This window comes from Molothrus aeneus, chromosome 2 (assembly GCF_037042795.1).
Source record: "Molothrus aeneus isolate 106 chromosome 2, BPBGC_Maene_1.0, whole genome shotgun sequence".
Lineage (NCBI taxonomy): Eukaryota > Metazoa > Chordata > Aves > Passeriformes > Icteridae > Molothrus > Molothrus aeneus.
The window spans coordinates 29224261-29236759 of record NC_089647.1 but is presented as its reverse complement, the minus strand read 5'-3'; the positions used below and the strand labels follow the sequence as shown (position 1 = coordinate 29236759).

At 45.5% G+C, this 12499-nt stretch overlaps 1 protein-coding gene across 1 annotated transcript; it reads left to right on the top strand.

The window, feature by feature from the left end:
• The first annotated feature begins 1383 nt into the window (after window positions 1–1383).
• Window positions 1384–5148, top strand: LOC136569615 (C-type lectin domain family 4 member E-like). Its single transcript, XM_066570014.1, has 6 exons — window positions 1384–1423; window positions 2341–2436; window positions 2883–2975; window positions 4000–4151; window positions 4371–4501; window positions 4772–5148. The coding sequence occupies exons 1-6, from the start codon at window positions 1384–1386 to the stop codon at window positions 4929–4931; spliced, it is 672 nt and encodes a 223-aa protein (XP_066426111.1). The 3' UTR covers window positions 4932–5148.
• The last annotated feature ends 7351 nt before the right edge of the window (window positions 5149–12499 follow it).

Genomic DNA, 12499 nt, shown 5'->3' with positions numbered 1-12499 from the left:
CAACTTTGTTTTCAGACTGTTTCTTCTGTGCCTCAGAAGCCTTTCCCTAATGCCCTGGTTACTGTTTAGCTGCTGGTCATGTTCTCCTTTTACCGCTGTGGTTGGTCAAAAGCCCCCTCACATAGTTGCAGCTATTGAACTCTCACAGCTGTCTGCATTCACACTCCCATTTCTATCACGTGCTGCTGTCCAGGCCATCTGACCAACATGAAGTGGGATGGGTAAGGCTGGACAGTGTTCCACCAGTGTTTCACCTGTGCTTCACAGGCTGCTGGGAGAGCTGTGGATACTCAGGAACCCCACATCTCCAGCAGGAAGTGTGTGGGACCAGGGGAAGCCCTGCTCCCACAAAGGGGATGTGTTCTTGCAGCTGCCCTTCCTGCATGGCTGGTGGGAGGCTGGAGGTTCCACAAGTCTTGTGAATGTGTTTTTCTGTGGGGTGAGAGGTTGTGAACACGGCTTACATAGAGATATTTAGAAATGTAGGCTCTGACCCTGCCTGCAGCCTGTTGTGCACAAAATGACAGAATCAGGGGATGTCTTCTACAGAGAGCTCGGGCTTGTCCTCACTTGGAAGCAGTTCTGTGCCCTGATCTTGTGATGCCTCAGCTGGAATGCCTGTGCTGTTGCTGTGAGCTCTCCTATTCCTGTGTCTCTGCACCCATGCATTCCTCTCCACAGGAGAAACCAGCTGATGGAACATCTCAGCCTGTTCCACGTATGTCTGCAGTGTTTGCAGTCCCAACCAAGTGAGACTTCATGATCTGTCATGCACATGGACTCTGGCACTGCCAAGTGATCCTTCTGCCCCACAATGCCAGGTCATCCTGAACCCCTTTGCTCAAAGCCCCAGCCTCCCTTCCAATGCAATTAGACCAAAACAGTGTCACAAGTCCTCTGTTGTGCTCAGGGATTCTGAGCTCAGGATGCACCTGGGCACTGCCCAGACTCAGTCACAGATCTGCTTTCCTCTCATTTTTGCTTCCCTTTTGCAGGCTGTGCTCAGTGGGTTTAACCCTTTGCTAGCCAATGCCAAATATACCTGCCCGTGTATGTATTGTCACACACATGGACCCTCAGCAGGAGAGAGCAGGCAGCAGAGAGGGAAGGCCATGGATGACCTGTGCAAGTGCCTGAGGCTGGGCAAAGGGAGATTGTGTGAGCTGCAGTGATGCTCCACTTCATCTGTTTTCCTTTGTCTTGGTGACTTTGGGTTTTGCAATAACCTTCTTGTGAAATGTCCTGGCAGGGAAATGATGAAAATTCCCCAGTCTCCATGTGTGTGGGGTACACCCGTGTGGGAGGTGCCCTGTGCAGGAGGAAGGCGGTTTGTGCCCACACTGGTAACAGGGACCCTTGGAGAAGAGTGATCCTCCTGCAGAGATGATGAATGGCCCAGGGAGAGTCAGTCCTGGAAGTGCAGGTAACCCCCAAAGCTTCCTTCCTTTCTGTCCTCCTGCCACAGGACTTGGGGAAAGGCAGGGCTGCGCTGGATCCTGGGCATGGTGTAGTGGCTGGATCTCCTACCAGGAGATGGGGCTTAGGGCAAGAGCAAAGCAACAGATGAGGGAAGTGGGCAGTGGCCAGGCTGGCAGAATGACCTTTTCCTAGAGCCAGGGGAAATGGAAGTGCAGGCAGAGTGTGCCCTGCTATTCCCTTCAGTGCTGTGTCTGTAAACAATGGGGCTGAAGGGGGCTGTCCTTCTGTCATTGCCCTGCAAAGCTCTCTGCATCACTCTGAGCACAAGTCCCTGCCCTCATCTCTGCTGTCTCCAAGGACAACCCAGCCAGGGCTCCCCAAGAGACAGCTCCCAAGTGCCTTTTCCCCTGTGGAAACCATCCCTCTGTGTGTCTGCCTGTGCACACCCTGAGCTGGGCAGTCACTCCTTTGGGGGACTGTGCCTCTGCAGAAAGGGGCTCATGGGACAGAGGCAAAATGCAGGGAGTGAGAGAAAGAAGCTCTAAAGAGAGAGGAAGAGGAGGGAGATCCACAAAGAGCGCTCAGGGACAGACAGGGGTAATGGAAGGCAACATGGAAGATGTGTTGAGGAGAAAGGAGGTCTGACAGGACAAAGGGAGAGTGAGGTCTGGGCAGAATCCAGGCAGATCTTGTGATAAACAGGGAAATAAAAAAGCGGCCTCAGGGCAGCCCCTGTGCTCCTGTACTCTGTGGCTCTGAGCCTCTGCTAGGGACAGGCAGCAGGGCCTGCCTCCAGCACCTGTGGGGCTCCCCAGTCCTTGGAACAAGGGACCAGCAGGGTGCAGGGGAACAGAGCCCCCTGGGTTATCCTGCTCCTAACTCTGGGCTGGGACATGCTCACTCTTGCTTTGTGTTTTTCAGCCCCAGCAGAAGGGAGAAGCTGCTCCTGGCTGAACATCTGGGTCTTCCTTATTTTTGCCGTTGCAATCAAAGCTGCCATTGTGACCATCTGCCTTGGTGAGTTCCAGGGTGTCTTAATTCCCTCAACATTAAGGGCTCAAGTGACTGCTTTTTTTCAGGTGAAAGCCCATTACCTAGTCCCTCTTCCAGGCAGGCAAATGCCTTTCACCAAAACAGGCCTCTCCAGTCTTATTGGCTTATCCCATTACTTCTGTGTCCTTTTCCTCACCCCTTCCTCAGAGGATTTCTAATCTGGGTTTGTCAGCTGGGCAAGTGAGTCTTTCAGACAACTGAGATGAGAGAAGCTCTTCTGAGGGAAGGAATGACTGGTAGTGGGAGAAGTGGCCTGCTGTTCTCACTTCATTGCTCAATCCAGACTTCATAGCTTGTTACTAAACAGAGTCTGTGTTGGGGCTCCAAAGCAGAAGTTAGAGGATAGCACAGGTTGCTCATGCACGAGATGAAAAGGATGACAACAGCACTTTGCTTTGCTTTCTTCTTAGTGGCTTTACTTGATGGGAGCTCTGGCCATTACAAGGTTCTCCTCCAGAACTCTACAGAGTGGTGCTGTGTCCCCAGCAGTTCTGCAGAGAAAGGTGAGTGATGCTGAGAGCCTCATAAGTAACAAAAGGACTTCATCAACATTTTGTTTGGTTTCCCCTCAACCTTCGAGGTGGGGAATATTACTGTCAGTCACAAGTGGATTGTTTGAAGGAAGGAATGTGGGGAATTGAGGTAAGAAGACACTCTTTAGAATGTTTCTATGAAAACATGCTCCAGGTCAGTGAAAGAGGGTGGGTCATTCCATACCTGCATTTGACCAACCTTCCTACTCTTCCCCTCACACAACCCCTCTATTGCAAGTCTAGTTGACTGATCTAGATGCAAGTGTTTATACTGGCTGGTTCAATCCAGCTCCACTTCCTGTGCTGGCTCACTGCCTGTTCACACAAGCATGATGGTCAGTGTGAGGGACAGAGGAGGGAGGAGGATGTTTAGCTCAGAATAGCCGGGGAGCTGAGCTGCAGTCACACATGAAGTGATGGTAATATGGAGTGCTGGAATGCTGGTAGTGCAAGTTCTCAAACTCAGGTCAGAGATCCCTTCTCATGCAGCCTTGACCTTTGTGAGAACATATCTGTAGATTTTAATCCACCATTTGAATCTCTGGGCATAAGGCAGGTCTCTTGGATAAACTGGCTGTGTAAGGAACTGCCTGTGGTGGCAGCAAGGCTGTCAGAGCAGGCTCTGAATCTGCATGAGCTGAGAGCTTGGACAGCTCTTCTCTGATGGAAGTGTTTCTAGAAAAGCACAAGCCAACTACTTCTCATCTTGCTTCCTCAAGAAGGGTAAGGCAGAAACCATGTCTCTCACCAAAGAGAGGTTGCATGGACATGGCAGGACAGAGAGAGAAAGGGAAGAGGCCCCTTCAGGCAGGGGCCTTGTGACAGGAGCTGTCAGGCTGCTGGCAACTTTACTTGTTGAGAGCAGAAGAGAGCATTTATCTCTGTCCAGGCTTTGGCTTCAAACCCCACTCCTAACACCTGGGACCCTATATTGAACTCACAGCCATGAAGGACAGCACTTCTTGTTCAAAAGCAGGACTTTTTTTCCCCATAGTGGATGGCTGGATGTGCTGCCCAAAGGGCTGGAGAAGGTTTCAAGGAAGCTGCTATTTCCTGTCCCCTGACACGATGTCATGGGCTGAGAGTGCACAGAACTGCACTGGGATGGGCTCCCAGCTGGTGGTGATCACCAGCAAGGCAGAGCAGGTAAGTGCACAGGGCTGAGAGAGGCACCCAGCAGGCAGAGCCACAGTGCTGGGCCCTGGAGGGGACTCAGAGCCCCTCCTTGTCCTGCAGGGGAGGGGGAAGGTCCTGTCTGCATCTCTGCAGCACCAGCCCATCTGCCACCAGCCCCACATCATGGGGATTCCTGATGCCTCTCTGTGCTCCATCCTGCCACTCCTGGACATTGTGCTTTTTTTCCAGGAGTTCGTCTTCAACTTGACAAAAGAAAAAGCTACTAGCATCTATGAAACAAAATACTACATAGGCTTAGCTGCTTACAAAAATGGGAAGTGGCAGTGGGTGGACAAGACTCCATATGAGAGAACAGCCACGTGAGTATCTCTGGTGGAGTGAGGAGAGCCCTGAAATTCATGCCCTCAGTCCAAGTGACCAATACATTGTGTAAGGCAGGTATTTGTCAGAGTGGGGTTTCTGTCTTCAGCTGCTCTGTAAGTCAGAAAACTTGCATAAATTTCTATTCAAAACTATGGCTCCTGATTTCTGTCACAGTGACTTTCCTTTTCTCTTCCACAAGTGTTTGAAGTGACTCCACATCCACTGTCATGCTAGTGCATTTCCAATAAAGGAACTTTCTTTTACAGGTTTTGGAAGCCTGGGGAGCCCAATTTACTCTTTGCAGAAAAATGTGCTGCAATTCATGTCAAGGGAAACACAGACCCCAACACTTACAGTAACTGGAATAATGTCCTTTGCATCACAAGCTGCTATCGAATTTGTGAACAGGCAGTCAAACTTCTCTGAGAAAGGACATAAAATCCAATCTTCGAAGTACCTCAGTTCCCAGCCTCTGTCCCTTCATCCCTCTACAAGCTGGAGATCAGTCCTGGATGAAATAGCTCAGGCTGATGTCAAGGACCCACTGTGAACCTTTCTACTCTTCCTCCTTCAGAAACAAGGGTCCTAATTCTCCATCACTTTCCTTGACTCCTGGTCCAGACAATATCTCAATGATGTAGAAAAGGCCATCACTGTTTCATGACGGGATATTTGTTCTTCAAATCAGTGGAGCAGAATTTGAAAGAAGAGCATTCAGTGGAGTATCCTTGTCCCTCTTCAGAAGGGAAAAATTATTCATGGCTTTAGTGTTTCCTTCTCCTTCAGCACATTGTGTGTTGATTAGTTAAAAAAAATAATAATAAATTTTAATTTATTAAATGTTATTCTGCTCTTTGCATGAGGATGTGTGACATGATTCCCACAGTCCAGCCTCCCAACACAGAGATTTTAACTTTTCAGTGTTTTCAGCACCCGTAGATAAGAATTTTTCTGAGTGTGCTGGACTGGCTGGGAGCAGGAACAATGTAATGTTCATCTGTAGAGTATGTGGGGAAGGTCCTGAACACTTTGGAGAATCATTTGTGAAGACAGAAACAGAGCAGGCTGTGTAGTGTTCAGTGCCAGGCAGTTTGCCCAGGATGTAGCAGAAAAAACGATGGATGTTGGAGATTCTGCTGAGCTGTGGCAGGATGAGGCGTGGCAATGAAGGGGAGAGAAAGCAATGAAATGTAACAAGAAGGAAAAAAGCCAGAGTCCCCTAAGGAGAAAATTCTAATCAGAGAGAAGGGTGGAAGACCCCTATCAGAGGCATCACTGCAAATCAGATACACAGAAGTCTTGACCAATGTTCTGCTTCCCTAAAATTTCCCAAACTCCAGTCTGTATGTTCCTCCCTTTCATCAATGATATCTATATTCTTTGAGGAGCTGGGAGTTTCTAGTTTGGGACTAAAAATACAACCTGAAAAATCAGTTCTGGGTGATTTTTTTTTCCCCATCAGAAATGTGAGTACAAATTTTTGTCATTTCTGCCTGAAGAAGTGTATTTTCCAGGTTTTGTGTTTAGCCACTGGACCAAAAGCTTGGCTCTTGCAAAGTGTTTGCCTCCTAGTTTCTAAAGTTGCTGGATCCTTTACAATGGAGAAAACTTACTTTTTGTCCAACATGACCATGAACTCAAACATTGCAATGGACTTCTCGATTTCCCCCAGCTCAGTTCTGCAACTTATGCAGCAACAGGGTTTTGAGGAAGAAAAGGAGGCAGATAAGACACGCAGAGAGTGACCAATGTTTTACAAGTGGTTTTAGGGGTGCTGCAGTTCTGGTTCCTGGGAGGTTGATGGGGCAGAGCAAAACCCACACCAGGAGATTGGTTTGCAAGAAAATGCACGTACCTTGCTAGAGACAGTCTCCCTGCCCCACATTTGGAAAACAAAGTTTTTCTTGAAATGACATGACAAAAGAGGGATCTTGGGAGATGATGCTGGGTTTGCCTACAGAATTGTTGAAGGGATCTTCCTGATCCCCTCTTCAATATGGATTTGGCTGATGGAGGTGCCTATCTCAAACAGATAAAAATCAGTCTTTACCCCTCAAGTTTGTCTTGATTCAGGAGGTAGCAGATGGCACAGGAAGAGGTAGGGATGACAACAGACAGGTACAGCACTTTCAGAAAGCTTCAGAAGGACATTCCTGCATACTGAAACTGCATACTGAACTCAGGGCTTGGGTGGGAAGGACAAAAAGTTTATCAGAATAGCATTCTTCATTATGACACCTGCAGTACTTGCTTTCAGGTGGACATCTTGGCCACATCCCAGCTGCCTCTCAGAACAAGACCTGGATGCTTACCACTCCTTGGCACATTAACTTCTGCTTTGGAAAAGAACTTGGGTCTGAGGAAAGGAGCCACAGTGATATTCACTTCTGAGAATACACACACCATCGAGTGCAGGTACTCTGACTGCTGCAGCAAAATTCTCTTGTGATTCAAACCTGAGCTAGCTTCTGGTTTTCCTCCAGAAAGCTCGTGATGCCCAGTCTTTGAGATGCTGTCTTCAGCTGGAAAAACATAATTAGACCCATGTTAGAAGGACATCCAGTGTTGATTCTTATGGTCAGACTTATTAATTACATCTGTACACTGAGCATGCTTTATGTTTAGCTCTGACAGCTGAGTCTTCCTTTATAGGATACACCCAACTTTCTCTAATAAATCATTATCCTTGCCAAGCCAAGTGATGAAATAAAGTGAAATATATGTGTTTTTCTTGGCAGACACTATCTTTTATAAGGATTTAAATTTTCCTTCAAGTGTGTCTGTTCTTTTTTTAGACAAAGCAGAGAATTACACCTCTACTCCTTGTCTTTCTCTGTTTTATCTTACCTCAGATGCTTTCATATTCCCTCACAACATTTATTTCTCCACTTCTTTATTTTCTTTGCTCTCCTGCTGTCTCTCATACTGTTTCTCCCTTTATTCCTTTTTTTTTTCCTTTTTAATTTGTTCCTTTTACCTTTTCTTGCTAGACCACAGATGAAGAGCATACAAAGTTGTTTGGGAGAAATAAAAGAGAGAAATGGCATTTAAAGAAGTTCTTGCACTGAACACATGTCTGTTCTGTCTTTTAAAATTTAGTGTTTCTGAAATGATTTCCCAAGCAGTCTTGTGTAAGGTACTAGTACTAATTCAGGTACTGTTGGCCTTGCAGGGTTCATGTTATCCAAGAGATCCACAACCCCCAGTTCTTCACTTGTCCAGTTCATGCTGGTTATCTTTTATCTCAAGTTGTCTAAGACAAATCCTATGATTTTAGCCTTTATGTCTCTACCTGTTTACAAGGGAATAAAAACACTTTTTTACTTTATATGGAATCAGTTTACATACCTAAGCAAGCTTTTTCACATCCTGCTGCTTAATTATAAATCATTTATCTTGACAGACTTTTGGACAATCTGCTGGTTTCCTGGAAATGCCTCAGCTGATCATGAGGTCCAGCACTTCAGCACCATCTCCTGCTCACAGCAAATCACTTGCACCCTCTCAGTGTCGCTGTGATCTACATTCATGAGATCAGGAGGAGATGCACAGTGCCTCTGACTCTGTCACTGCAGCCTCTTGTGGTGCATCAATGGCTCTACAGCAAGGTAAGAATTCTGTAACATTCACTAGAAAGAGAAAACACAGCCACAAGACAAGGAATTGCTTTGCTCAGGATCTCAAAATGCACCATAAAAATTGACTTGTGCTATAGTCCATGTTTTAACATAGGGGAAATTCAGTGCTCTGGACATGGATCTGGTTGTTTAGACTGGAGATCAAGACAGACCACTGTAAACACACTCCAGTGCTGTGTTCCTCCCATGACATTCAGTCCTGCTACGTGAGGCACCTGCTGTCTTAGATTCTCACGCAGACTGAGTTGCCACAATTTTACATGCATTAGATGTCTGCAAATTTACTCTAGCTAAGGATCAAGGAGGTAAAGTTCACTGCCTGAACATTCTTTTGCTTCTGACATGAGCTAAAGCAGCTGTTTCTCACTACATAATTGCCAACTCTGCCAACTCTGAAAGCAGAGCATGAAGGCAACCTCTTTCAGAACAATTAAATACACATCAAGGCCTCTCCTGTGCGGTCCATAAAGGTTTTCCTCTAAAAGATCATCCTCATTTTTCATGGCTATTGCCATAATTTCACCTGAGTTCTTCCATTTATTTCCAGCTTTATTATCTCCTAACGTGTCTCTGCTTTTAAAGTGACATTTTCCCCCATTCCAACTCTTCTTGGAATGATTACAATTAAGAAACTTTGCATACCTGAAATCAGAATAAGTCTGGAACAGAGAACACTTTGGGAATACGGAAACAAAGAAAGTAAAAAATAGAAAGGGGTTGATTGGTTTCATTGGTAATAAGAGAGCCAATGCTTCCCCTTCTGTGGTTAAAATTACTTCTGTTGGGGAAGGAAGTAGTGGGACCCACACAGAAAAAGGCAGATTTGGGAGGAAGCCAAGAACAAACTCTTCTATCACATACACAATGCAGAGACACTTCTCAGATTCATTAGAACACCACCCCATTCAGACACCAGTTAAAACTACTGCAGAGCACTGGCTTTAGGACAGAGAGTTACATTTTCATCAGTCAAAACCTGCTTAGGAGATATATTGCTTCATGGGATCATCTGACCAGATGGGGAAAGAAACAGCCAGCTGCTGGGAAGGGTTTGCCTAGACTGGATATCCCCAGGCCTTAAAGAAATGAGTCAAATTCCTCCTGACCAGACATGAAAAGGTTTCTGCCTGCAGATTCATTTTTGAGTCATCACCATCTGGGAGCTCAGTCATATTTTTGTGTTCAGAAAATATCTTGGTGAAGGCTTCCCATCCAAAGGCCTCTTGCAACTCTGAATCACAAGTGACACAGTACTAAAAACATGCATGGAAGTTTAGAATTATTCTTCCTGCATTCTTAACAAAATCTCGTATTACATTCAGTTATTGGTCTTTTCACAGGGCATTTTTCCTTTTTTTTTTTAAGTGTAGCTACCCCCAAAATTTTAAATGCCTACTGAAGAACCAAATCAGCCCTTAAACAACATCAGATTATTCAACAAACTCATCTGTCTACTATTCATACCAAACCAAAAATCAAGTACTTATATAAGTGCTCTTCATCCCGAAGGGCAGGACTGTGCTCACAGGCTTGATCCCTACTTTGTTTTTCCCAACTGTAACAAGTGTTCAAAACAAGACTGATAAAAAATATCTCCATGCTTATAAGTATGCATATTTTAAATGTCTCTTCATACTTACAACACATAAGACTCTTCTCAGAGCTCAAAATGCAGGCTCCCTGCCTAGAGACTCCACACAGTTGATGTTTGTACTTTCAATTAATCTTGGTTGCTACTGAGTGGAGTATTGCACCACAACACTGAAAGACCAGCTCGGTTGTAGTATTAGGGAGAAAAGAAAAAGAGAAAGAAAAGTAACAATTTCCAGTGATCAGAAGTCATCTTTGCTACTGCCCAAAGGCTGTGGTTCACTATTATATCTCAAACCAATGCATTCCACAGACCAATGAGCCTTGCACTGTGCTGTGATCACAAATGACTCGAAACAAGCACATTTTCTGAGGACTGTTTCAAAAACTTTTCCCTGAAGCTCTGGTCCTCCTGCTGGAGTTTGCTACTTGGAGACAGGTCAGGACTGACTCGTGTTGATTTGTGGAATCCTGTGAGCTGGCACAGGTACCCAGTGCTGGAGACTAAGAGTCAACAGACAAGATGATCTGGGGTAGGGATCAAATGCTTGCAGGAAGTGAGGAAAGGAAAGAAGCTTCCCCTGGATTAAAAGAATAAATTTTTAAATGTGTCAGAAGCTTAATTTACCTGCAGATCCATGGTCTGACTTCCTCACTTGATTTCAGATGTGCCTCATCACAATGGGCCTGCCTGGCAACCACTGGAATATGTCTGACCTTGGTCACCATCACTGGACCCAACACTGACCTGAGGACTGATTTCCATGCTTGACCTCAGACCTTCCTCATCCCTGGAGACTTGCCTAGCAATCTAGACCCTGGATGCTGTGCCAGGTGTGCCCTGCTTGCCTCACTCAGGTGTTGTGGCTGGTCCCTAGCTGTCCTGCTGGCTCTGTTACTGCAGCTGGCTCCTGGCCACCAACCCTCAGGGAGCAGCCACCTCCACCGTGCCCTCACAGTGTCTGTTGTACCACAAAGCAAATTTGGAACTGGGATTCAGTTTATTTTGTTGTTTTTGTGGGGGAAAGGCAGATTCTTGTCAGTCTGTTTTAGTAAAGTAGCTCTTTATTATTGAATATTATGGAAATATGGAATATTATTCCACATCTCACTTGAGCTTTGGGTAGAATTTACTGCTGATGGCCACCATTACTTCTTCACTGTATTTGTCATCACTTTGGCTCCAATTTTGCTAGTTTTCATGCTGTTTGTAAAAAGCCTCTTTTTTCAGAAAAGACAAACTTACTGTACTCTTTAACATCTTCCATGAGCTCCTCAGTATTGCTGACAACCATAACCAGCTTTAAAAGTCATGTTCCAGTAGCTCTCCATAGGATTTCAATGTCTTTGGTTCTTTTTCCTTCAAGGACAATTCAACAGGCTGAACTGGTTCCTCATAGCTCCAAAGTAGTGCAGGAGGGATACAGAGCCATTCACATCTTTGAAGTGGTGCTACACTCCCCTTGTTTTAGCAGGTCTGAGAGAAGCAGGAAGAGTTTTATATGTTGGGTTCCACCAGAGGTCAAGTAGTGCTGCCTGGATCTGTGCACGGGATCTGCAGTGTCTGTGCAAATCTTTTTATCTTATGAGATTATAGGTTATCTTATAGGTTATAGGTGATATAGGTTATCTTATGAGAAGGAGCCATGTAAATCAATATAACTGATATGTAATCTCAACACAATTGTTGCAGAGCCACTGACAGATTACAACTTTACTGTTGGATTCAGAGCCATATGAGGCCAGATGTAATGACTGATTAATAAAAATCCTTCTGACAGAAAGACATGCATGGAGAAGCAAATGCAGTATGGAAACACAGCACCCACATTTCATGGAATGGTTTGGGTTGAAAGGGACCTTCAGTGTCTTCTAGTCCAACTCCCCTGCATTGAGCAGGAACATCTTCATCAGATCAGATTGCTCAGAGTCCCATCCAACCTGATCTTGAATGTTGCCAGGGATGGGGCATGAACCAGCTCTGGCTGGTGTGCCACACTGTTTACACTTGGGCCAGCCTCTCTTGAATCAGTTCTACTTGGCTGACAGCAGATATACCACAAGTCAAGCTGCTGTGAATTATTGAGTAGTGGCCTGGGCAGCTGACGAATTTTTCAATTCAAGTGGTAAAAAACACCTCTAGTGCTGCATTCAAGTAGAGCTGAAAGAACCTGCCAATCCTACTGAGAAAAGTGCAGTACTTGAACAAAGATTAATTGAAAATAATACTGAGATTTGGCCTTTAGGAGCCTCTTCATCACCCATAACAAACTTCAGTTCCACTGGCCTTGTGAATTGTCTTTAAACAGCAGATTTCTTCAATGACAGCAAAATGCTGCTTACAACCAACTCTTCCCCCTTACTACTGCCCTCACTACCCCACTAATGGAAGCAATCCTATGCCTGCTAACACCAGCGTCTCATTACACAGTAGGCTGCCTATGTGTAAAATCTCCTTTGTCCTGCCTAAACCAGCTACCTGTGCTTCCCTTCTTTCTGCTGCAATTAGCATAAATTCACTCCCACAGCAACAAGATCAATGTGACATGGTACACGTCATTTGGTGGCCAGCCTCCCTTCACTGGGTCTCACATGTCAAATTCAGCAGCAGAATATGCTACTTTTGCATACAAGCTCTTGACATTCACAGAAGATTCTTACTCTCTCCAGCAGTCTTCTTGGATGTGGTGGAATTGATCTGCTGATTTGAGGATCTGCATAGCCTTGTGATAGCGTTACTGCCTTGTGTACTTCCCTTACAAATAT

Coding starts and splice junctions, on each gene's coding strand:
- LOC136569615 (XM_066570014.1), top strand. CDS start 1,384: ATGATGAATGGCCCAGGGAGAGTCAGTCCTGGAAGTGCAG. Junction 4,152..4,370: donor TCACCAGCAAGGCAGAGCAG/GTAAGTGCACAG, acceptor CTTTTTTTCCAG/GAGTTCGTCTTCAACTTGAC. Junction 4,502..4,771: donor CCATATGAGAGAACAGCCAC/GTGAGTATCTCT, acceptor TTTCTTTTACAG/GTTTTGGAAGCCTGGGGAGC.